At 46.5% G+C, this 25235-nt stretch overlaps 1 protein-coding gene across 9 annotated transcripts in view; it reads right to left on the reverse strand.

The window, feature by feature from the left end:
• Nucleotides 1–25235, reverse strand: part of LOC144943090 (signal-induced proliferation-associated 1-like protein 1) — a 149160-nt gene that overhangs the window by 24546 nt on the left and 99379 nt on the right. For 8 of the 9 annotated variants that reach the window (XM_078870244.1, XM_078870245.1, XM_078870249.1 and 5 more), the window contains 4 exons: nucleotides 23401–23703; nucleotides 17882–17998; nucleotides 1261–1379; nucleotides 395–504 (listed from right to left, as the gene is read on the reverse strand). In XM_078870244.1, coding sequence (XP_078726370.1) covers nucleotides 395–504; nucleotides 1261–1379; nucleotides 17882–17998; nucleotides 23401–23703 — 649 coding nt within the window. The remainder of the gene's footprint in view (nucleotides 1–394; nucleotides 505–1260; nucleotides 1380–17881; nucleotides 17999–23400; nucleotides 23704–25235) is intronic. The other variant, XM_078870250.1, reaches the window with a different exon arrangement.

Genomic DNA, 25235 nt, shown 5'->3' on the forward strand with positions numbered 1-25235 from the left:
TGGTGAACGCTCGTGATTGGTGGATCGTGATTCGGCGTTTGATTAATTTTTCGTGCCTTCTGAACAAGGTTGAAAGTGTTCAAGCACCATCTGAGTGTGTCCATTCGACAAACACATTTAATGGACACCCTCGATGAACACCCTCGCAAACGAGATGTTCCATCAACGGATTTCCAGGTGAAATATTTTAATAAACAATTAATAAAAACATTCATTTGAAGAATAAATAGATCTGTCTGCAAACACACCAAATACATCTATTAAAACGAACATTACAACAATTCCCTGTGCATCTGCTTTCCTGCGCACACTTGCTGCCCTGGTGCTGCCCAGTGTACCCACAATGCTGCCAGTGTCCCCGAGCCAGGCCGCCGGCGCTATTGCTGCCTCGTACCTGCGTCTGCCGGCAAGGCGAGTCGGCCGTCGACGCAACTTCCCGGCGCGCCGGCCGCATCGACTGGCCGGGTCCACGGCCGCTCATGCCGCTCGCCCACATCACGTCGACTGCAATGGTGAAGGGGGGGGCAAAATAACCATTCATCGTTTACAATCCCACACAGGGCTTCGCAGTTCCACTGCACAGTTCTGCGATATGTGGCGCCAGTTGGATCGGCATGTTTGAATTTCGCTCAAAGTGCTGGGCTTCTTCCTGAATCGTAACTACAGGCAGTCCCCGCTTTTATGGCACAAGGTGTTCCTGGAAACCCTGTCGTAAATTGGAGCCCCATAGACAGTATAAACAGTAGAAACATCACCTGCCGGTGTGTTTTTCTTTTTATCAGCCATATTTAATAGGGTTTAAGAGGTAAAAATACACAAAAACACTTGAGAAAAACAAAAGTTCCACACCAAGTCACATCGGAAACCACACCGACTGTTCAAATGTGTTCTTAGTCATGTCAAAATATGCGTCGTAAATCTATTTTCTGCATCGTAAATCGATCTATGGTGGCAATATATAAATGTGGTAAATCTGGATCATTGTAAAATTGGACCGTCATAAACTGGAGACTGCCTGCAATTAGTAAATAATTCTCACTCGTATGGCAATGCGTGTGGTATAAACGCTAGAAGTGGTATCATGGGTCGATTGATCAATCAATGCATCGTCGTTCCATACTACGTGGGAATCACGATGCCACCTCGCCCGACAGGCACCCAACCTGGCAGAACCATCGCCGCCGTCATCGCTCGGCGGCAACGAACACCCGAGCGTCTCGCGAAACTCATTGCGCCGGAAACTGGAACGCCTTTTGTTACCTCCAGAAGGCTTCGTCTGGACCGAGGCCACCTCCTTGTGTCGTCTGGAGGTGTCCGTGTGGTCATGTGACCCCTGTCGCTCGTGCGAATTCACCTCGGCAGGATGGATGGGCGCAAACCTGACATTGTGGACAAACGACAAGAAGCAACACAATAAAAAAAACAAGGTGTTCAGTTGAAACTGCGTGCCGGAAATAAACTACAAAATGAAACAAGTATTTCATCACTTATGAAAACGGTTTGACTTATCGATGTTAAAGTTTCACCCCCCCCACCCCCCGTAATATTTTAAAAGGGATGCTGGGGGGAGGAACCAAACGGTGAAACAACATGCCGATGTAACCTTTCCCACAACTGATGCGAAATGCCAAGCGAATTTCCGCGTGGGGCTGTGAACGCTGCACAACAGTGGGCTCCTGCTCAATCGATGTCAGCTCCTGACGGAAGCCGACACCGTGGCCCTGACAGCAGCCGCTCCCGCCTGACCTTTCAGCAGCCGCACGCCTTAGAGCACAAGCCACGTGGGATACGCGACCGGCGCTCCCAACGACAATGTCCAACTCCCTGAGCAAGTTCGTAGAGGGTGCGCCACATCTGTGTGCACGCTTGTGCTTCTGTCTGTCCTGTGTGTGTGTGTCTTCGATTCCCGCTCATGGCCAACACCAGTGATGATTATCTGAATTGGTCCTGGGCCTCCCCTAGGTTGAATCAGCCTCAAATGAGTACCAAGTGCTGTGTATAAACATCGCCACTATGGAGACAAAAGGCGGCCAGCATGGTGTTGGCCAAAGTGAACCTTCATAGGTGTTCGCTAACAGCACTTGCCTCAAGTGTGTTAAGGCTATACGGGGGGATCCTTTTTTCTGTGTGTGTGCTGGTTTCTGCTCTAGCAAAAATGAGCAACCACTGACAAATGTGGTCTGACTGCAACAACGATGATTGGCACAAGGTTATATAACAATGACAAGAGTTGGTTGAATTTTGAGGAATTAAAGTGTGAGAGAATATATTACATGGAATTAATAAACTTAGTACCCATAAAGTTTCAATGTTAAGCCAATGAGTGGTTCAATATTTACCGATTAAATACTTGGTTTGCATTCAAACATACTTTGTCCATCCTACCACGTGCAGATCACCACATTTGACCACCCATGTTGAGGTCTTTCAGACATCGACTCTTTTGTCTCATCCACCAGGCTGTGCTTAACCACCACCACTGCCACACTGCAGGTCAAAATGTTTCTCTTTCTACTTCTTCCCTTCGCATTGCCACCCCTCCCTCCCAAGTTTGTGTTCAATTCAACATGTCGAGCGTGTCGACCCCTATCCACTACAACTCCGAAAGTGACGTTGCGGACGGCTTTTGTGTTGTTGGGCCTTCGGGCCCGTGCCTCTCAACTGCCATTTATAAATGGACGTATTGGCAGCACACCAGTGCAGCATAACACACCGGGGTACTCATCAAACAGTCTGACAATGTCGCTGTTGTCCTTGAGTGACCTGCTGACTCGCCATCAGAAGTTCCCTTAGATTCAGCAGCTCTTTTCCCATTCGAATGTGTGACATGAGTCATAATCTTTTGATGCCATCGTCTGCCAATACATTTTTCCGGAAATAGAGGAACCGTCCGACCAAGGCACGAGTCAAATCTGCCCTTAGAACACAGAGCAGCCAATCGTCATCAGACTGGGTGCTATAAGGCAACAGACGGTGAAGCTTCGAGTTCAGCTGCTCATAACATTCAAATTCTGACTGTTGTGACATCACAAGAACTGATTTTGACGCACCTAGCAAGATTTTCTGACAGGGGCTACTAATCGTGGGAAAATAAGCAACTCTTGTGATGTTTTGTATATACCGCACACCGGTGTACTGCCAATATGCTCAAATACTACATGAATACCATATGATAGGGTTATGAGGTGGGCAGTGGATGGCAGTACAGACAGCAGGTTGCTGCTCTGTGTGTGTGTCTAGATGCTAAAGCATAATCCCCTCACATAAACTAGTTTGCTTACTCTGCCATGCACTCCAGTTGCATCACGAATGATGAAAAAATAAATAATCGTCCACAAACATGAATAGAGTCCAGCAATTCTGTTCATGGTGTCCTAGACAAATAAAGGACATTTTGAAACCTTTATTATTACCATCGTAAATAGAGCAAGGGAGCTGTGTGGGTTGTGACAAGCACTCGGAGGCAGAACAGTTTAAAGGTCAGCCATTTATAAAAACGTCTGGAAAGCACGTTGTGATCCTTCTTCATTTGCCTGACAAAACTTCACTTGTCAGACAAAATTAACGCTCACTGCTTCTGCTTTCCATGTAACTGCAATGTTTCCATTTTCAAGAGTAAATTAACTGTAAGGAAGCAAGCCTAGTTTTCATTTATAGAAATTAAAGGTTTATTTTTAGTAGCGTTTTGTAGTGCTTGCAATTAATCGATGGAACAAATCTTGGGCCTGGTGCTGCCCCAAGCCTCCCCTCCTTCACGACCTTCGCTGCAAAGCAGTTGCGTTGCAGGATTAACTATCCACAGGGCGCGCCATGGGCTGGTTAATCCACGTGACCATATCCCAACAAGCAGGGCATGTCTCACATTACCCCATCAACAAGCCAAACATCTATGCATTGTCTAGGTGGCCTTGTGGCTGAAAGAGCCCATAATCATAACAACCAATCGAAATGAAATACAGTACGGAAAATTATGCTTGCCTCCTCAAAAAAGCCTCACCGAACCTTAAGACTTTTTTCCAGCAGAGTCCTGCCATGTGTTTGCAGAGTCCTGCCATGTGTTTGCAGAGTCCTGGCAGTGTTTGCAGATCGAGACACTTGTCTAACATTGACGAATGTTGGAACATTGTCAGCAGATTTTATTGTTGGAATGTTCTGCCACTGCTAGTTACATTCTATGTTTATGTTTTAGCTATAGGAGGAAATCAGAGAGCCCAGATTAAACCCATGTGGAATGACAGGGGAGAACTTACAAACTCCACACACAGAGAAAGACACCCGAGTCAGGAATCAAAACCAGACCCTTTCTTGCTGTGGAGCCACAAATGTTATCACTGCGCCGAACCCTGCCGCCCAAGTAATGGGAGATGCCGGTGGAGTGAAAGAGGACTTAAATATCCCAACACAACATTTTGATAGGTTGAAGTGGTAAGTCATAAGGGCTGTGTCAGAGCACGGATTGCCGATTGAGCCACGAGGCTTATTTCAGCCAATTTCAGGCTGCTTTCATGGGAATATATTGTCAGCAGTAACATTTGAAATATCTAATCATAATTAAAGGTTGCCATTGGAGAATTTCTAGCTCATTTCCAATTCCCAACAGTCACGGGTGAAATTAGGTTACGGGAACGGAGATTGGTAATTGCATTTTCTTTTTTTCCACCATTAAGCAACTGTGTATAGGAAAGCATGTGCTTGGAAGATAATGTTGAACAAATTGGAATTATGAAAAAAATATTAATTTAAGACCTACATCTGATCTAGAATAAATTAAATGTTCAAGCCAAGCTGAAGAGGTCATCATAGCCCCTGATGTTACCACACTGTGCGCTATTACTTTCTTTCCCCTGCTAGATCCTACAGCTCCCGCATACACAACACACGACCTCCATGACCCGCTCATGCACCACTCCACCCGCTCGCGCACCCCACCGTGTGGCATCGGTAAACGCGATTAAACCACTTTCATTACAGTGTAATTCAATGAATGCATTTACAGCTTTTTATGGAATTTTCTAAACAAAAAAGCCAATCCAATATGACAAGATGAATAAAATCCATACATAACAGCCAGGCGAGGGCACTGGGTCCACGGCAAGTGTGCACGCAGCAGGGTATGAACCGTAGCCCTCCGACTTCCAGGGCAAACGATAACACTATGTAACACGATTTTTGTCCCTGGGTACTAAGTGTTATTTTTTTTATTGCTTATGCCTAAAAAGTATAGAAAATGGCTATTATTCCCCACAAACTTTGCTTTGTGACCAGGACTTTATGTGAACTAAAGACACAAATGCATACGTTTCTCATTGAAAATAATTAAATTTCTAAATATCACTGTCTTGGTCACAAAAGCAAAGTTTGTGGAGAATAATAGCCATTATCGGTGTACTTTTTAGACATAAGCAATTTAAAAATAACAGTAGTAGTAGGTTTTTACCCTTTTAAACTGGTTCAAAACTGACACCTTTATTCAAGGCATCATGTTTGCAATAACCACAACACAAGTAGTCAAAAAAGCAAACAAAAAGCAACTCTGATAATGATAATAATATGCACTGTCCTTGAAGTTGATTGGTCCACACCCGAGACGGCTTTCTTTAGAGCCTAGTCCCCATTGGTGTTGGACCAGATGACACCAGAAGGCGTACAACTCAAACATAAAGGGTAAAAACCTACTACTATATTTTGCCACTGGTAAAAGAGATCTCAGTGTAAATGCTTACCCCGTGCTCTCAATACTCTGATATTGCACTGTGTTTGAGTTGTACGCCTTCTGGTGTCATCTGGTCCAACACCAATGGGGATTAGGCTCTAAAGAAAGCCGTCTCGGGTGTGGACCAATCAACTTCAAGGACAGTGCATATTATTATCATTATCAGAGTTGTTTCTTTTTGTTTGCTTTTTTGACTACTTGTGTTGTGGTTATTGCAAACATGATGCCTTGAATAAAGGTGTCAGTTTTGTACCAGTTTAAAAGGGTAAAAACCTACTACTATATTTTGCCACTGGTAAAATAACACTTAGTAGCCAGGAACAAAAATTTGTTTTTGTTACACAGTGTCATCGCAGATGAACCACTCTGCCATGCATGCTCTGCCAAGCATGCGGCAATTAAGACATGCGATTGATGGGTACATTGCTGTGTCCTGGTCGCGTGCCCGCATCGAGAGAGCTGTGGGGCATCTGCTGCACAGCCATGGCCCTTGACCCCTGGGCGACTTGCGCACATGCACATTTACATATTCATGAGGGTCACGTATTCTCATAACGACACTATAAAAATGGCCAAACCGTCTTCAGTGAAAGATTCAAAGTTTTGTGTCGATGTCCACTGCGAAATGTGAGTTGGCATTCTGATACAACGCTCGCTGTCTGATGAGCGTACTTTTAGATTAAAAAAATCGATTACGAAGGAGATTGGATTATAATAAATATTGCTAGCAGAAGGGCCTCCACTCGAGGAAGCTCTAAGAGAGCCCCTCTATAGAGGGTATTTTGCCTACTCTTCTATACTGGTCAGATACCTTGGAGGACATGGGAGTACCCACACTTTGATCGATCACACGTTAACTGCCAATATCTACACCTGCGTGGACAGGAGATTAAAACCGGTGAGGTTTGCAAGTCCAGTGTGCCAACCATAACACCACAGAGGCTCCCCTTTCCTGGATAAAATTAGTATAATCTTACTCTTTAGCATGTAGGATGGCAACATTTACGACCGATCACAAAGCATGGCAAATTCGTTTCAAGCATTTAAAAAACCCATTATAAAAATACTGTAATCTGTGGTATTAATAGGAGAATATATAAATAGCCAACTCATCGCATGCAGATAATAAATACCCTTCAGCGTCCGTTTGCAAAATGTTTGAAAAAGCAGCCATTGTGTTTATTAGAAAAATCAGACGTGGCTATTCCGGAGCTGGGAATGTCTGGATTTTTTTTCTCCCCCCACACGTGTTTGCGCGCGTGGGTGCGAGTGAGCCAGTGCGCGTGGGTGAACGCGTGCGAGTCAGCACACGTGTCTTGTGCAACGCGTATGCCAAAAACACGCGCGCACCCTCTCTGACAAACCGATCCCATGCACAGTTTCGCTTTAGCTTTAAGGGCTGGCCAGCAGAGTGCTGTTAGCGAGTACCTATTAAGGTCGGTATGGCACACACGCATTAGACAGCAGTGCGATCGCGTGGCGCGGGTTTTTTGTCCACCCTTTGCCAATGTTGAGCACAACAAGGCCTGAGGCTGAGTTGACCTTGGGCTGGCCGTTCCGGGTTCAGATATAAGTTTCCCACGATGCAGATGCAAGGGGCCAGAAAACGAGCCCCGGTTGCTGGGATTGCAACGCAGGGCTAGAACCACAACAATCCCAAAGATCATCCGTACACCCTTAATAGACTGTAGGAGCAAGTGCTGTTAGTGAGCAGCTATGAAGACCGGCACGGCACACGATTGGGCCAGCACCACACCCAGCTGCCTTTGTCTCCCTAGGGGCAATGTTTACACACTGCTCCAGGTACTCATTTGATGCCGAGTCGATCTAAGGGAGGCTCAGGCAAGGACTGGTTCAGAAAATCGTCATCGGTGTAGACCGTGAGCGGGAATCGAACCCGAGTCTCCAGAGAACAATAACACAGTCGCTCATACACGCACACACATGCGAACATACGAGCACACACACACACACACATTTCAAAGTAAAATTTTAGCGCTCTCGCTTCACTTAAGGTTGTGTTAACATCAAAAAAAGGTCCGATGGATCAAATTAGTTCTATAATTAGTTTACTACTTTAATTCGATTAACAAAGGATGACACTATACTGTACATATTCAGAATTAAGTGAAATATAAAGCCAACAACAAATCACTCTGCTGTCGATTTGCAGTATATTAATTTAAAATACATAGCTCGTTTTCTATATGTGACTTATATTGTAAAATCGAAGCCAACAAAGTATACATACATATATATGGATATTTATTTAACCACGAGGGCGCTCATTGAGATTGATTCTCTTTTTAACACTACTCCTGGCGTGTTACTGTAGCTTTGTGATAACAGTTATTAATGCACCTTTAACAATACGGTACAGCAAGTTAGTTTTTTTTATGGACTTGGTTCATCAATTTAAAGTTTGGAATGCATTCGAGATCATATTTGCTTCGTTATAGACCTAAAATAACCCCACCACCTTTTTTGCAATTACATACAATGTCTCTGCTACAAGGCAGTGTTACTGACGATTAACACGTAGGCTTTCGCGCCCAATATTATCCATAAGAGGTTTTTGGGTTAGATCGTGTAAATATAAATGTCGTTAAACCCGCCACTACCCGACACAGCCAATTAGTAAGGTTTGTCACGGAAACAAAACATGCCAATTCATTACTAGTGAAGAATTGGAATGACGGCAGGAAACCACTTGACGGGTAGCACACTTTTTATTAAACCTTGACTTGTCACGATACAACGTGTGGTCACTATTCCTCTGACTACACACACTTCACTTGACACGTGTAGTTACTATGGCTCACACTGCATGCTCACACTGCACTCCGCCCCGTAACGTCCGTGGAGCCTACAGGCCCACCCCAGCTTGGGCGTGGGCCACAATCTCTGAGTCCCAAGGGCCGGCTCTCTCACGGACGCTCGGCCCCGGGTCCCAGGGTTCCACCTCTGGGTCACACAGAGCCCCGGCCCCTACAGGACAGCGGGACTAGGTGCCGCAGGGCCCTATCTCTTCCTCCTCCGTCTTCAGTCTTCGCTGGTCACTCGCTCCCCGTGCGCCTGTGCGCACCACCTTATATAGCCCCCGCTCACGGGAGACGGAGCGTATGCGGACCTCGACGTGAGCATCCCCCTTAGTTGACCAATCCCCGCGCGCTTGCCCCAGGATCCCATCGCTGTCAGCGCGCGTCACTGATACCCAACCAATCACTGCCTCATAACCCCCGACCCCGCGCTGACCCCTGATCCTTCACCGTCAGCGCGCGTCACCAACACACACAGCCAATCACTACGCGCTGGCACACGATCCCTACCCCAGCGCGTATCACCACTACACTAGTGTAGTGTAGTAGAACGACACTACTGTGTTGGCTCGGTATGGGGGCTGTCGGCGGGTGTCACGAGGTCGTGTCAGGCCGTGACACTTTGCGTGAACCCAACAGGACACGTGACCGGACAAAGGGGGGCCAGGGGCCCCAGGGGGATCACGTGGTTGGGGGCTCGGGCCTTCCCGAGGGATCGGGAAGGGGGCGTGGCCTGGGGCGGAGCCGGCCACGCAGGAGTGGTGATAAGCGGGGCGTGGACGGAGAGCTGGGGCTGGTCTGCTGTGTCAAGTCTGGGATGAAGCCACCATCTACGATCCTCGGTCTCCGGTCCAGTGATGTAGTGTCCCCGTGTGTTAGCTAAGATAGGAACGGTGATTACCACCACCCTATGTCGTTAACCTGTTAATGTTAAGAGTTACCCGTTGTGTTTAGATAATAAATAGTGTTGCCTCCAAAGTCCAGTGTGCCTGAATTTAACCCACTACACTAGTATAGCACACTGGTGTGTTGGAAAGTAAACCCACAACATTTTACAAGGGAGATCTATGGTGCTGTGTGAGCAGCAACAACAAAAAAAGACAAATACATCAACATTGCAGAGGATGCGTACAGGGTTCTTAAGAAATATTGCACAACTAACAAACGAGCTAACTGACGGTCGTAAACGAAACACACATACATAAAAAAACAGTGCAATTATAATGACAGCAAGAGGCCCCAGGAAAGTGAGGTACACTTGCAAATAAGCTTTGTGTTTTGGTGAAGGAGGGAAGCAAAGAGGGGGAGGGATATAAGCTGTAGATGAGCAGCAAGGGTATTCCAAAACACATGGAACAGTAGAAAGGCTTTTTACAAAACCAAAGTTTCAGCAAATGTTATTTTTAGAAGGAATAAGGAGGCACTTCTGATGCTATGGCAGGGAGGTAGAGGAACTAAGTGGTCCTTCAGATAATCGGCGGATCTGTTTATGAGGACCTTTAGGAAGAAGATCTTACAGTGGTGGTCTCTCTAGATATCCAGGAGGGGGACAGATTTGAGTTAGTGTACAGGTTGTAACGATGCAAAACGGAGAGCGGAGTGGTAGAAGGGAGTGAGACATTGTAAGGTAGGCTCACAAGCTATGTATGTAATTGTTGAATTTATTTCGCACAGTACGTAGCCAACCGTGCTAATAAGAGGTGTGGGGAAGGACAACAAAGGTAGGCGGTAGATGGTGTCACAACAATCAAATGTGCGCAGGATGGTAGCATTAACTATATTCAGATAGAGTTGAGGTAGAATACAGCGTTTGTTTCTGTATAGGAATCCAATTTTGGTTTTGATCGTATTGGCCATGTGGCCAATGTGGGTCTTGAAAGACAGTTTCGAGTCCAGGCTGGGCACCACCCGTCACTAATTTCGTCAGGGAGAAACCTTCAACTGGCAAGTGGGGTCTGATGGATCACGACGGCGTGACGGAGCCGGTGTCATGAGAGAGAATGTCTCCAAGGCCAGCAGTGGGACTGAAGATCATGATCACATCAAGATCATGCAGCGATAAAAAAACGCACCGTGCAGCGGACACGACAATGCTACATCATGCTTTTGGCACGTGTTGTGACGGGTACTGCAAGATCCAGCCATGTCCATCCAGTGCTCGCTGAACTGTATTGGCTTTTGGTTGCCGAACGAATATAGTATAAGGTTGCACTCATTTCGCACAAAGTACTTGCCACAAATGAACCACAATCAAACAAAGACGGTCACTGCATCACGCGCTTTCAAATGCGTTTCCGTGGCCACCTAGAATGGTCTTCCTTCTGATATTAGGAAGCCACTAGAGCTTTCCTGAGCACTGATTTTTGTGTTTAGTTTGTTACCCTTCCTCCCCCGTACCTCCAATTAGCACGGTTATCTACGTATGGTGCGAAAGAAGTACATACGTACATCACGGAGTGACCAGAAAACGCACTGTGTAGCGGAAGCGACGGTGCTACATCTGCCAGGGCGACTCCCAGGCGGGAACAGCGTTCGGATTCTGCCACATCCATACCCCGTTAAGAGCACGCAGCGAGGGCCCCACCATACATATTTCATGCGTGCCATGTTCCATGGTAATCAGAGAGACAACGGCGGCGTTCATATATGTATTTGTTTAATGTATGCACTCCTGAACGCTTGGGCCACTGGGACAAGCTGTAACAAGAGGTGGCGCACCGGTGTCTTAAAAGATGACATTTAGATAACGGCAAATTAATAATGCATCACGGAGGGAGTTTCTGAAGCTGAGGGTGGGCTCGGCAGTTGGAGAGAGGCCCAGGGTTTGGATCAAAGAGGAGAGGATGATTAGAAGGGTGGAGCAAAGTGCCGCCCGTTGGCCGGGGGCGTGGCGGATAGGAAGTCAGTGGCCTGCTCGGCGAGGTCGGTGACTCGCACAAAGATGGGAGTCACCGTGCACCGAGTCAACCACCTGCAGGAAACAAGGTGCCTAGAACAAGAAGCAGTGCATCAAGTAGGTTACTCACAAACTACACACTGAATGGGGTGCCACAGTGGCGAGATGTTAGCTACATCGCCTGGTATACAGTTCGTGGGTTCACCACGACCCTGACATCTGTATATTTGGAGTTTGCTTGTCTCTCTCCCCGTGGTAGTGTGGATTTTTCTCCGGGTCCTCTGGTTTTTCCCTCCACAAACAGAAACATACGTTTACTTTATTTGTCTGCTATACATTTCCACGTGAAAAGCTAGTTTGTTGAGCTATCATTTATGGCCAGATAGCTTCTGAAAAAAAGCTACATAGCTCAGCGGGTCTTACCTGGTGAAAAAAAATATATATATTTAATAGTTTATAGTTTTATAATGTGACTGCCTCGTACGTGTTGGGTTTCTTCCTCGCGCACAAAACACAGCGGAATTCCCGTTACCCCATGATGACGACAATGAAGACAGCAATGGTGCTGATTGCGATGCAGCTGATGTTGCTCTGTCTCCCAAAACTGTTGCCGGAGCGAAAACAACAACACCAAGCGCGTGCGTGGATGCAATAAAGTTGGTGGCAATTTGAATTCTCTTATCCACCCTTTCCACGAGCTTGCTGCAAGCTGACATAATCCGGAAGTAGTCCCCCGGAAGTACATCATTCTTCCTATTATCCGAACCTTCACACGGATAAGAGGAACGCCCCTGAAGTGGTGGCACTTTCATCCTATTATCAGTGTTTATCCTCAGGTCACTGCTTGGATAAGGGAAGCAAGAAAAGCGCGGATGAAAACAGATAACAAGATACACACTTAGGCATCCCCCACATTGAAAGGGACAATATGACTTCCACCATACACACGATTAACCTTCCCAAACAGGAGCCTCCTGAAATTCAGTGATATGAGCAGCAGAACCTAAATGTGACCTTCAAGGCTGAACACATACTCTCTCACAGTAAAACACAAATTTCATTTAAAAATATCAAAATAATTAATCATCTCAATCAATAACATTTAAGTGTATTAATTGACCAGTGGAAATACTCTGCTCTAACAAACTCAGCGGCTTGGAAATATTGCGTAACTTTAATTAGATGCTTTTATATATTTCATTTCCAAAATACATTCTCCCCTGAGCCACAGAGAGTTCCAGCAGCGGTAACCGAGTTGCATGGTTATTTTATTTAAAGAGAAAACCGACTGGTGTAACGTGTTACAAAAAATATCCTTGGATCGACATACAGACAGTCGCAACAAGATCGTGTGTTTATCCTCAAAGCCCGGAGAGCATGTGCCGGTGGCGAGCACGCATCAAAACCACTGGCACAATACAACAGAGGGCAGTGTGGACAGCGCCAGGCCAAGCCAACCTCTGTCTTGTCAGTGCTGATGCTCACTTCAGGCTGAGGTGACCTCGGAAATGCGTTGGAGCAGTTTAAGTACAACTTGCTATCGATGTTCTATGTAGCTTGGAATCTAAGCTGGGTTGCTGGGATCTTGTAATGCAATGCTTGAAACAATCCACCACTGTTTCCCATAACAAACACAAATATCTCCCTATAACCATACAGACAGCTGGGGCAAGTGCTGTCAGCGAGTACGGCATGACCCAGGGGGAGGCCTAAGACCGAGTTCAAGATTATAGTCACTCGTGTTGTCTGTGAGCGCGAGTCGAACTCGGGTCGCCGGGTTCGTCATGCGGTGTGCTTCCTACAATAGAAACACGCAAACATCGACAACATGCACATATACGCACGTACACACACAAAAACACGACAAACCTAACACCACCATATGCCGTGACGCAGGCACACACGTTCCAACCATGCAGGCAAAGCCAGTAGCTTTTGTGTATGCAACCCACAGGCCAGACTACCTCTGCCTCCTCCGAATCGGTGGGTGTTCTCTAACGCCCACAAGTTAGTGCCCCTTAAACTCAGAGGTGCAGTACTCGACTCCATCAGTGATCCACATTTCTGTGACAGGGACGAGTCTAGCCAAAAGACAATCGCCATGAACTTTCCATTGAGTGGGGGCTGCCTCACCAGATGTATGCATGTTGTTATCCTCAAAGGGATGAGGATTGTGTTGATTCCGGTAATTGGGACAGTAACGAAGGTGATTGTGATGATTCTGGTTGTGATTATGATGATTTTGGTGATGAAGATGGTGATAATATAATGAAAAAGATAATGATTCTGGTGGCAGTAATTAAGACAATCATTGTGATTACGACATAAGATAATGATTATGACGAATACACTGACCACGTTAATGATGATAAGGACTGTGGTGGTGGTGGTGATGAAGACAATGATGTCTGGAAGAGTGACATGGCCTAGCGGTTGAGAATTCACCTCTTGCTGCAGAGGAGAGCTGTTGGAATCCATCGGCCGCCCTGATTATAATATTATTACTGTGGGTGTAAGAATAAATAAAAGCAATCCGCCATCTACTTCACAGTGGAAGTTAAAGATCTCATGGTGTCATGGTAGGCCATTGTGTGCTGGCATCATGGTCCAAATTAGAAAAATTATCCGCAAATTACTCAATTGGAATACTGTATATACAACAATCATCACCCCCTCCCCACCCAATTACAAACATTTGCCAGGAACCTCCTGAAAAGAGTCATGAGACTGGGTGAAGCCTTCTCCAGTAAAACGTGTAATAATACCAATAAAATAATAAGATGACAACAGTGATGATGGTGATGACACATAGATGATATGGCAGTGATGGCGGGAGTGATTGTAACCATAAAACCTACGACCCCGAATGACAATGATGATGAATGCACTAACGCTGATCCGACCCAGGAAAGGGTCACAACTTACACTTTTATGGGTTTGCTGGGAACGCATGAGAGTATTGGCGTGCATGAGCACGGGCACGTGAGCATGTGTGAGCTTGCAGGAGCCCCGCCGCACAAACAGAAAAAGCTTCCCCGTATAGCCTTACCAGACTGTAGGGGCAAGTGCTGTCAGCGAGCAGCACCTATGAAAGCCGGACTGGGACACGAGGCGGTGGGTGGCCAGCACCACGCCAGACCGCCTTTGTCTCCCCAGTGCTAGCGATGTTTACATACCACGCCTAAGTACTCACTGAGGCTGAGTCGACCTAGGGGAGGCCCAGGACCGGATCAAATAATCGTCACTGGTGTTGCTGGGTTCGTAGCAGTGAGCTAACCGCTCCACCACCGCTCCCCACACAGAAAAAACAAAGATTCACACCAACATATGGATAGAAGCACACACATACACAGACGCACACACAGACACATGCACACACAGACATCCATACACGGCCAGCACGGGGTGCCCTCGGGCGCGTTGTGTCGGGACTTGAGACAGCAGTTGCATCGCGTGCTGTGCCACTTAAACTTCGTTTATCAGGTTTCACCACTAAACTTATGTTTCCTTATTTTATCCAAAGTGTCACTCTTTATCATGGGACCTCCTTTGCCAGTACCAAAATATGAGAATAGGTTTTTCCCTTTTTTCTGGCAACAAAACAGGTGTTAAGATGTTAAAACACCAAACCGAAACCTTTTACAAGGAATCTTGTCTGCATTGGCGTCATCTGGTCTAACGCCACTCATGTTCCCCACGGTCGGTAATGGAACTCGGCTCACCGGGCTCATAATGCAATGCGTTAACCACTGTGCCACCGATCCACACCTGTGTACAGCAGCACCCATGTGACATAGTGCTCAGCCTATAGCAGTGATTGCCACCTTTTGCTTGTGTACAGTTTTTATATTTTAAGAATGCCGATTTTGTGTCATCCACAAAATACGTATTTGTTGAGATATGTACAAGCAGTAATGCCGATTAAACCGCTCGCACTCTGCTCTCGAAGGGATTTTGAGAAAGCGTTACCCCCCCCACACCGCACCCCATGGCCACACGCGACCCCCCCCCCCAAAGCCACCGCTACTCCCCACATAGCACAGGCCCCCCACACTCCACACCGTACCTCACCCTATGGCAAGCCCTCACCCCACACACTGCATCCCACCCCCCCACACTCACACCGCACCTGACAGCTTCGTTTACGACGGCCGAAGGGCGACGAGAGCATGAGCCCGGCGCTACCGCCATGAAGTGCACGCTCACAACAAAGATCCCCGTATAGCCTGACTATAAAGGCTGCCACGGGTCACGAGGAGGTGGGTGGCCAACACCACGCCTGGTTGCCTTTGTCTCCATAGTGGCGATGTTTACACACAGCACCAGGTACTCCTTTGAGGCTGACTCGACCGAGGAGAGGCTCAGGACCGATTCAGATAATCGTCACTGGTATCGGCCGTGAGCGGGAATCGAACCCGGGTCGTCAGGTTCATAGCGCAGTGCAAACCCCCCCACCCCTCGCTCACGACACACACACATGTGTGTGTTTAAGGCCAATCACTGCTGCTTCAGTGGCTATACACTTTGGATAACGGACGCTAAGAGATTCGTTTCTCCCGATTGCAAGAAGTAGCATTCAGCTCAGATGCCCTTAAAGGACCGCTGTCTGCCAACTCACAAGTGAAATTAATTCCAAAGAAATTCTTCCTGTAAACGAGGAGAAAATGACGAGACACAAACGTGTGTGCCAGCCGGAAAACATATCGAGTAGTAATGCAGACAAGCGGTGCATTATAAACTGCATTGTCCTGCTGCTGTAAACAATGTTAAGGGCAACAATTGTCTCTTGTGAGTTTATGGTTTAAAACAAACCAAGGCTGCGCGTGTTATTAAACAGTGCCATACACGCAGCATGCTAATGGCATTTTACGTGCAATGCATGATGGGAGCACTGATCCCATGGTCACAATCGTGAATTTTCCTGCCTAGAATTCACCAGAACAGATCATGAAAAACACACAGAGTTCATAAGTAACCTTCTATCGTGCTCCAAAAATGCAAATTTCATGATATAAAGTAATTAAAGGCAATAGAATGAGAAACATTTCAATAAGTGGCTAAAACCTTTCTCTGCATGCCAGCCCAGGTTGCAGAGAAGAAATTAATCATGGGCGAGGGGTCCGAGGGTAGATAGGCGGCAAGGGTGCGCACTCCAGTGCATGTCTCAAGAGCCTTCTCGGCACACAGTTCCCAATGCCCGTAGGGATTTGCAAATGTTTATGAATAAGAAGCCTCCTGCAGGCACCGATACCGGACCAGTAGAACCCACCTCTTTGCATGTTAAAAACACCCATTGTACTTCCCCAACTAGAGACTGTTGGTGCAAGTGGTCTCAGTCAGGCCCAATTAAGGCGAGGATGGCACGTGATGAGGTGGTGTGGCAAGAACAGAGCACACCGCCTGGCTGCCTTTGTTTACCAGGTTCAGGCGTTGCCCACAGAAGCAAATATTTATGTCATGCCGAATCAACCTGGGGGAGAGCCAAGCAAGGTTCAGACACCTACTGTCACCAGCAGTGTGCCTCATTTGTCAGGAAACCTGGTCAGAGATAAAGAGCCCCTGGATGGCCGTATAGACTGTTTGGGAAAGTGCTCTTCGTCACTTATTAAGGCTAGAATAGCACACGATGGGGTGTGGGGACAACATTAAGCCTGGCTGCCTTCGCCTCACCAGTACTGATGCTTACACACTGCACTCATGAAGACTGAATCAACCGAGGGGGCGGCGTGTGGAACAAGTTTGAATACGACTCTCTTGTGATGTTCACCGTGACCACTGATGTTAACTATAGCCGGGAATCGAACCCGAGTTGCCAGGTTCCATAGAAAAGTGTGCTCACTATTTGACCACCGCTCCCCACAGCCACTACACAAGCATGTACGTATGCACGCACGCTCAGCCTATAACAAAACCACAGGAGCACTAACTTCCGGCACACATTCTTGAAAACAGAACGTTCTTCCTGGGTAGGATTTCAATCCGGTGAAATGCCTAACTGCCCTGTGTTTATTTTACTTAAATTTTGTTCGCTCCACAAAACATTTCTCAAACTGTGCTCTGGACAGGAGAGAAGCAATGTCCACACGGCAGGGCAAGCTCGCTTTACATTTTTTTCCCGACTTTTTGTGGCCTCAAGCCAAGCAACACCAAAGGGGGCCAGTGCTTCAAGTTGCCTTTGAAAGCCTTCGACATAGCCCCAGGCATCACAAACCACAGGCTCCGTGTGTTCTCTAGCAGGTGCGGGATAGCGAGTCTATCCCTTTCATCATCATCATTACCATCTATTACTGAATATTGTGCCTCAGTATAAATTCCATCGCAATTAACTGCAACTGAACAGAGAGTGCTGCAACAAGGGTAAGTAGCTCACGTGAACTTAGAATCACAACAAGTTTCAGAGGCAACTGACAAAGCCGTATCGACTGGTGTCGCGTCGGCCACAGCACGCCATACCGGTCCTGAGGTGGCCTCGCCCGGTTGGCCATGCTGTCGCCGGTGTAGTACCGGTATCCTTGGCTCAGCTCGGATGCCGTCACCCAAAGAGGAGAGCTCTCCGCAGCCAAACCCGGTCTGCAAAACGACAATAAGATGCAGCTTTGAGCTCGTGTGTGGTATATTATAATCATAATAATAATTATTGTCAATATATTGCTTGCGTTTGTGCACAATTGTGTTTGTTTGGACAGTGAGATATATCTCAGTGTATGTGTGCAATAAGAGGGAGAGTGAGGTCTCTGCATGGAGCCGATGGCCCCCGGGGATGTGTCATCATCAGTTGATCTTAGTAAAATGAATTGGGAAGTAGGAAAAAGACAACAGTGAGGCAGAGACTGCAGTGGCGAGCTGAGCTATGGGACACGACGCGCAATCCGTTTTGTTCTCTTCTGTCTCTGCTGCTGCTGCTTTGTTGTTGTTGTTAGACGGTGTATGTCCCATAAATACAGGGAAGTCGTAAAGTCCTTCCCTACTTTTTGTACTTTTTAGTTAGGAAACATATTTTATGTTCACATATGACCAAGTAATCTTGGATGCATCTGATCGCATCAGAATTTGGAAAATCCAAGCTGGTTTGAGCCTGGATAGCACCTGGATGGGTCACCAACAAGCACAACACACGTGTTGCATTCCTATGTGGGCTCACTCGGCTGTCAGCAAACCTTTCTGGACCAGAAAACAAATGGAACTGATTCCAGGCAACCAGAAAGCTGGAAATATAAAGCTGGGAATATTTGGGTTACGCGTTCTGTGCATGTAAATCGGGAGAGTAAAGCAAACGTTTGTCAACATGAAGGCCTCATTGAACAGATGGCATAATAATCCACAGCCTTAGCAGGCATTAGACACAAGTCCGGCTTATTTTGATCTTGGGAGTTTGTGTAATGATGCCCCTACGTATCTGTGAGCGTGGCAGAGGTGATGCACGCTGAGGGACGGGTGGGTGCAGTTAGCGGAAAGCTAAACTTTTTAAAAACATACAGAGCACACTGTGTCAAAAAATTAAATAAGCAAAGATTTAAAAGAAGCAAAAAATGTTTCGTGCTGAGCACAGTCACAAGTTGGAGAAGTCGCCCTGAGTGTTTACAGAGCCAACAAAGCGCTGTTTGAACAGAAACTGGTGAGAGGAATGTAGGAGGGGCGCTTCCAGTGGTTACTGATGCGGCTTACGGCCAGGCCGCACGTCCAGGCCAGTCCATGGTCTCATGTTATAAACTAGGTAAGGCCCACTGAGCTATATAGCTCTTTTTCAGAAGGGACTTGGCCACAAATGATATCTCAACCAAGTGTCTTATCATGTGGAGTTTTATTGCAGCCAAATACTCGAAACGCATGGCGATTCTAAATTTGGAGGAAAAAAGCAGAAGACTCGGAGAAAAATCCACGTGATCAAGGGGTCGGGATCAAACCCACGACCTCCTGCATACCAGGCGAGGGAGATAACATCTCGCCACTGTGGCGCCCACAACCGAGCATGTGGATTTTCAGGTTACCACCTCTGAGGTATAAAATAACGAAGATGTATCATGGTAAGTAAATTATCTCAGAATAGCAGAAGAGGGAAGAACTACACGTAAATGCATTGTCTTGAGTGGTGGCATACCATGTTTCATTACACAAAAGTGTTGAGCGGTGGCAAGTTATGTTGACACTGAGAAAAGGCAACCAATCACGCAGACCTGTACTGAGGGCCACTGTTGGTAGGCCACTAGTGATTGGCTAGGCGGTTGGTAAATTGTGATATATGGAGGGCAACAGTGGCTGTGAGGATAGAGCTCGGTGCCAGACAGTCAATACTGCCCTCAAGGACAAACATAGCTCGGGTCGTGGCCTGACCCCATTATTATTAACCTCCGCCGGAGATTACCACCAACCAAATGAAACACATGCCTCCTAGTTTGCCACCAATCCATTACAGCCGCCCCCCTAATCCACCCTGCTCAATATGATGTGTTCATTGCTATTATTTTCATTAAAGCACTGTGCCCAATTTTACCTCCTGGCAGTTTGGCTTGGGGAGACAGCTTCTCAGCGCTGAAAGGAGACGTTAACCCTCGCAGTTGCGCTTAAAGAGACAACTTAGTCATTTTGGGCAAGCACAGGTCGTGGTGTACAAGCACAAACCATGCAGGTACAGCCTTCCAGGTTGGGCCCGCAGCTTGTGCCACACACGTTAAATTACACAACGTGAATTTACAAAATGGTAAAAATGTGCACAATCTTAATTCTAGATTTGAAGCGTTCGTGACTGCAATGATTCATATTCTTAGGTTTTTTCGGTAAAGTCACGTAGGTAAAAACATTAAAAAGTAAAATAAAATAAAAATCACGACGTTTCGGAGGCAACACAAGCTTCCGTCTTCAGGTGGTACCGTCACAGCCACGACAGCTGTATCAAGTAAATGAGAGATTGCAGGAGTTACCACTGCGTTTATATAATGGTTGGAGAAGGTGGTGGGGCAAGGGCCGCATACTTATTATTAATATGGTAAGGTGAGGCTTGAGACTAAGAATAGACTGTATAACAAAGGCTGAGCCTTTGTTATAGAGAGGTACGGTTTGTGACTCAACAGGGAGACCACCACTAAACATGGTAAAACAGTAATGGTTGTCTTCATCTGTGAAGGATGTCGTTCCTGACTTACAGTATCCTGGAGTCTACAAATTGAGTTGCATTTGTGGTGATTGCTACATTGGAGAAACGAAACGTCATGTTTCTGATCGTGTCCGCGAGCACAAGTCAGATCTGAAACACGGCAGAACTGATTCTTCTGCCGTGGCCGATCATTGCTACAACTCGGTGGGCTCTCATGAAATTGTCTTTTCCGAGACCAAGGTTCTCTGCAAACCTCCCGGCTACCATCAAAGGTTTGTACACGAAGCCATACAAATATACAAACACAGACATAATTTCAACCGTGATGATGGGTACAAACTTAGTAATCATTGGAAAGATGTTATCAACCACGCAAAAAAGACTTAATCACAAATTTTTTGGACCATCTTATCTGACAGGCACTATTTTACTGTACTTTACCGAGTGTTAACATCCCCAGTTATTTTAACAGTACTCTCTTCATTGTTCAGCCAGCATTGGTATAAACATGGGCATTTTCGTTCTTTTGTCTATCATGTGTATCAGACCCCCCCTCCCCCTCTCTCTCCATTGTGTTGGCGTGTGCAGTAATTGGCCGCTTGCGCACAAGCGCTTCCACGTCCGTCGCCCACCCTTTTGGCCTCGCCCCCACCCGCCCCCCCCCCTCCCTCCCGATACGTTCCATTCATTGGCTACCATAGTCTGATGAGCTCCCCCTAAGTTTGTACCCATCATCATTTTCGTTCTTTTGTCTATCATGTGTATTAGACCTCCCCTCCTCCTCTCTGCCCATTGTGTTGGCGGGTGCAGTGGCTGGCCGCTTGCACACAATCGCTCCATTGTGTTGGCGTGTGCAGTAATTGGCCGCTTGCGCACAAGCGCTTCCACGTCCATCGCCCACCCTTTTGGCCTCGCCCCCCCTCCCTCCCGATACGTTCCTTTCATTGGCTACCATAGTCTGATGAGCTCCCCCCTCCCTCTCCCTCCCCCCTCAACTCGCTTTTAAGGGATTACATCTTGAATCATTGCCTCACTTGATACAGCTAATCTGGCTGTGACGGTCCCACCTGATGACGGAGACTTGTGTTGCCTCCGAAACGTCGTGATTTTTGTTTTTATTTTATTTTACTTTCTACGTGACTTTACCGAAAAAACCTAAGAAGATAATGGTTGTCTGTCAAATAAGATTGGCAAATAAGTGTAGTTAAATCTTTTTTGCATGGTTAATCACATCTTTCCAATGATTACTCAGTTTGTAACCGTCATCACGGTTGAAATTATGTCTGTGTTTGTATATTTGTATGGCTTCGTGTACAAACCTTTGATGGTAGCCAGGAGGTTTGCAGAGAACCTTGGTCTCGGAAAATACAATTTCATGAGAGCCCACCGAGTTGTAGCAATGATCGGCAACGGCCGAAGAAACTGTTCTGCCGTGTTTCAGATCTGACTTGTGCTCGCGGACACGATCAGAAACATGACGTTTCGTTTCTCCAATGTAGCAATCACCACAAATGCAACTCAATTTGTAGACTCCAGGATACTGTAAGTCAGGAACGACATCCTTCACAGATGGAATCAAATCACGGATTTTATGCACTGTACTGAATCGGACTTGGATCTTATGTTTGTTTAGAATTTTGGAGATCTTTTTGGTCACGCCTGCTATGTATGGCAACGTGATAGTTTTGGTCGGAGTTTCATGTGGCTGTTTCTGTATGGTGGGAGAGACAGCTTGGCGGATAGTGCGGTCAGAGTATCCGTTCATCCTGAGGGCCCGATGTACATGTCTTAATTCACCGGCCAGGTGGTGTTGGTCAGCAATGCAACACAGAGCCCATGTGATGGTACCACCTGAAGACGGAAGCTTGTGTTGCCTCCGAAACGTCGTGATGTTTATTTTTATTTTATTTTACTTTTTAATGTTTTTACCTACGTGACTTTAACGAAAAAACCTAAGAATGTGCACAATCTAGTTTTAAATACATAATTTCTCCTACTCCTGAATGGAACATCAGTGCATGAAACAGTGATGGGGCATTAAATACTGGAGGAAATTTTAGGGCAACTGTCAATGGTACAGCAATGGCATATACTGTCGTAAAAATTCCAGAGAAACGAGGACTATTTGCAAATATGCAAAAAAAATTCACTCCAAGAGCTACCCGTCTCATTCGGTACTGCAAATTAAATATGTCCAAAGTCAAACTTATGTTTGAAAGCGTTGCATAATCCATGCATATACACCATCTTTATTAACCTGTTTGTCTTGTTTTGTACTGTGCTGTTTGTATTGTTAGTCTCCTCTGTTCTCTCGGTTTTTTCCGTGTTGTTCATCCCATTTAACTAAAGTAACATTGCTTTTTCATTTACATACGAGTTGCATTCATTGAAAATAATGAATTCTTACACACAGTATTTGATGCATGTATATATATATCTCACAAGTGTAAGAACTGATTTTAATGATACAAAATGATGTGGCAACCATTGCCGGTGAGGCTTTTCAGCAATCATTTCCATAGAAACGGTTTAACGACACGTCCCACCCCAAAGTGTCTCACTACAGAGTCTATTTTACCAGGTAAGGCCCACTGAGCTATGTTGCTCTTTTTCAAAAGCGACCTGACCACAACTGAAGCTCAAATAAGTGGCTTATCACGTGGTAATTTATAGCAGCCAAATACTCTAAACACACACATTGATTCTGAATGTGGAATAAAAAGCGGAGGACCCAGAAAAAAATCCACACGGCCACGGGGAGAGAGACATGCAAACTCCAAATAGACAGCAGGCGTCGGGGTCCGGATCGAACCTACGACCTCCTGTATACCAGCGGAGGTAGTTCACATCTCGCGACTGCGGGTCACCCTATAACGCTCACCCTTTCATGGCAAACGTCCGGATGTGGTCGGCCCCGCTCGGTGTCAGCGCCGCCATTCCCGGCTGCTGCTGCAGGGCCTGAGGCCGGGCCACGCCAGAGGTGGGGACGGGACCTCTGGCCCTGAGGCCAACGGCCGCCCCCGCACCACCCCCCGAGGTGGACGGCCCCCCTCTGTCCACGCGCATCCAAGGCTTGGCCCCCCGATAGGGGGGCCGGTAGTCCAGGGCGGAGGCGGCGGTGGCGGCTGAGTCCGCGTTGGTCTTGTACTCCATCGGGAGCGGTCGGTGCTGCTCGGATTGGGCCCTGCAAGGCGAGTCATCGATTTAGTTTACTAGTTCGCTTTTTCATTTATTTGGTCAATCAGTGTTAATGATGAGACTGTAATTCTGTTATTAGATACGGTAGTTAAGTAAAGATAGATAGACAACTTTTATTAAAAACTGGGTAAGAACCCAATGAAACAAAGAATACTTGGATCAAAAAAACCCCATCATGGTTTTACGTATACTGTACAGCAAATAGAGTTTGATAATATTGTGAAGTTACAAAAGCAGTGACTGAGTTTATAACCTGCACAACCCTGTACTCGATTTGCGAAACCGAAGTTCAAGGACTCATACAGAGTTCTAACCAACAGTGGAACAAGCAGCAGAGGGAACGCGTATGGAAGGTTAACTGCCGCTTTTGTGACAATTAAACTATCGCATTCTCTTTTAAAGAATCGCTCCTTAAGAACAACGTGAAAAGTAATCAAATGCCAAGAGGATGGCCGCTCCAGTCTCTGCGCCAATTAAAGAAAAGCACAAAGAGGCAGCCTGGTCACGCATTGCCGAAGGACTCCACCACACGGCCCCATTGTTTACAGTGCTTTTATGCCCCGCAGCAACGGTGAAACTCACCACGACAAATAACACAGCACATTACCGCCGGCTTATTTGAGACAAAACAGCTGCGCAAACGCTTTACGTTTATTGACTTTCAGACAAACACGCACCGCGGAAAAAAAGTGGAGACGCGTTTTTGAGGAAAGGCGGCAAAATGAATGATGAACGCGCGCGAAAAGCAAATTTCTAATTATGAATGACGACGCGGGTTGGCAGAGCGCCTCGCCACGCGGACTTTTCGCGAGGAACTTGCGCACACACGTGCATGCCCGCCAGACGCAACCGCCGCTGCCAAACACAATCGGTTTAGCCACAACTGTTGGATTCGATCTCTCCTGCCCAACTACTGCTTGAAATATCGGCGCGAGAAGGCACAAAGGGTGCCACAGCAAGGTGAGGACCGTAGAAGGGTCGTGGCGATGAGGGTTTGGAAAAAAAATCACTTCCGATCATGGTGACGGTGAGAGCGTTTTTCTGAGCATTGTGGGTTTGCGCGCTGGCGAAAGCTGCCTTCAGAATAGTGTTGATGACAATGAGGGAGGCTGCAAGGCCTGAAATATAAGCATGGCCTTACAAAACAACCAAACTTTTTTTGGTAGCATGCAGTAAATGTAGACAATTTGATCGACAGGTTCAAGGGCAAAGAGGCATTTTAAGAAAATGTGGATGTCCAGGCGACATTTTGCTTATGAACTTTGGGACCTTCATCAAGTACCTCACAGGCTTTGACCATGGTAGCATGTGTCCAATGTTACTGACATCGCTTTTTTTTTTACAATGTAATATGATAACATAATTAACATACTATATAATATATCACAATCATCATAAGTGGTGTTCAGTAATACCACAGTTAGTTTTGCCTTTGGTCCAATACACATGTCATTACTTTAATAGAACAGAGCACCTGTCACAAAACTATTGCTAGGCCACCACACTGTTTCAATGACA

Source organism: Lampetra fluviatilis, chromosome 30 (genome assembly GCF_964198595.1).
Source record: "Lampetra fluviatilis chromosome 30, kcLamFluv1.1, whole genome shotgun sequence".
In the NCBI taxonomy this organism is placed as follows: domain Eukaryota; kingdom Metazoa; phylum Chordata; class Hyperoartia; order Petromyzontiformes; family Petromyzontidae; genus Lampetra; species Lampetra fluviatilis.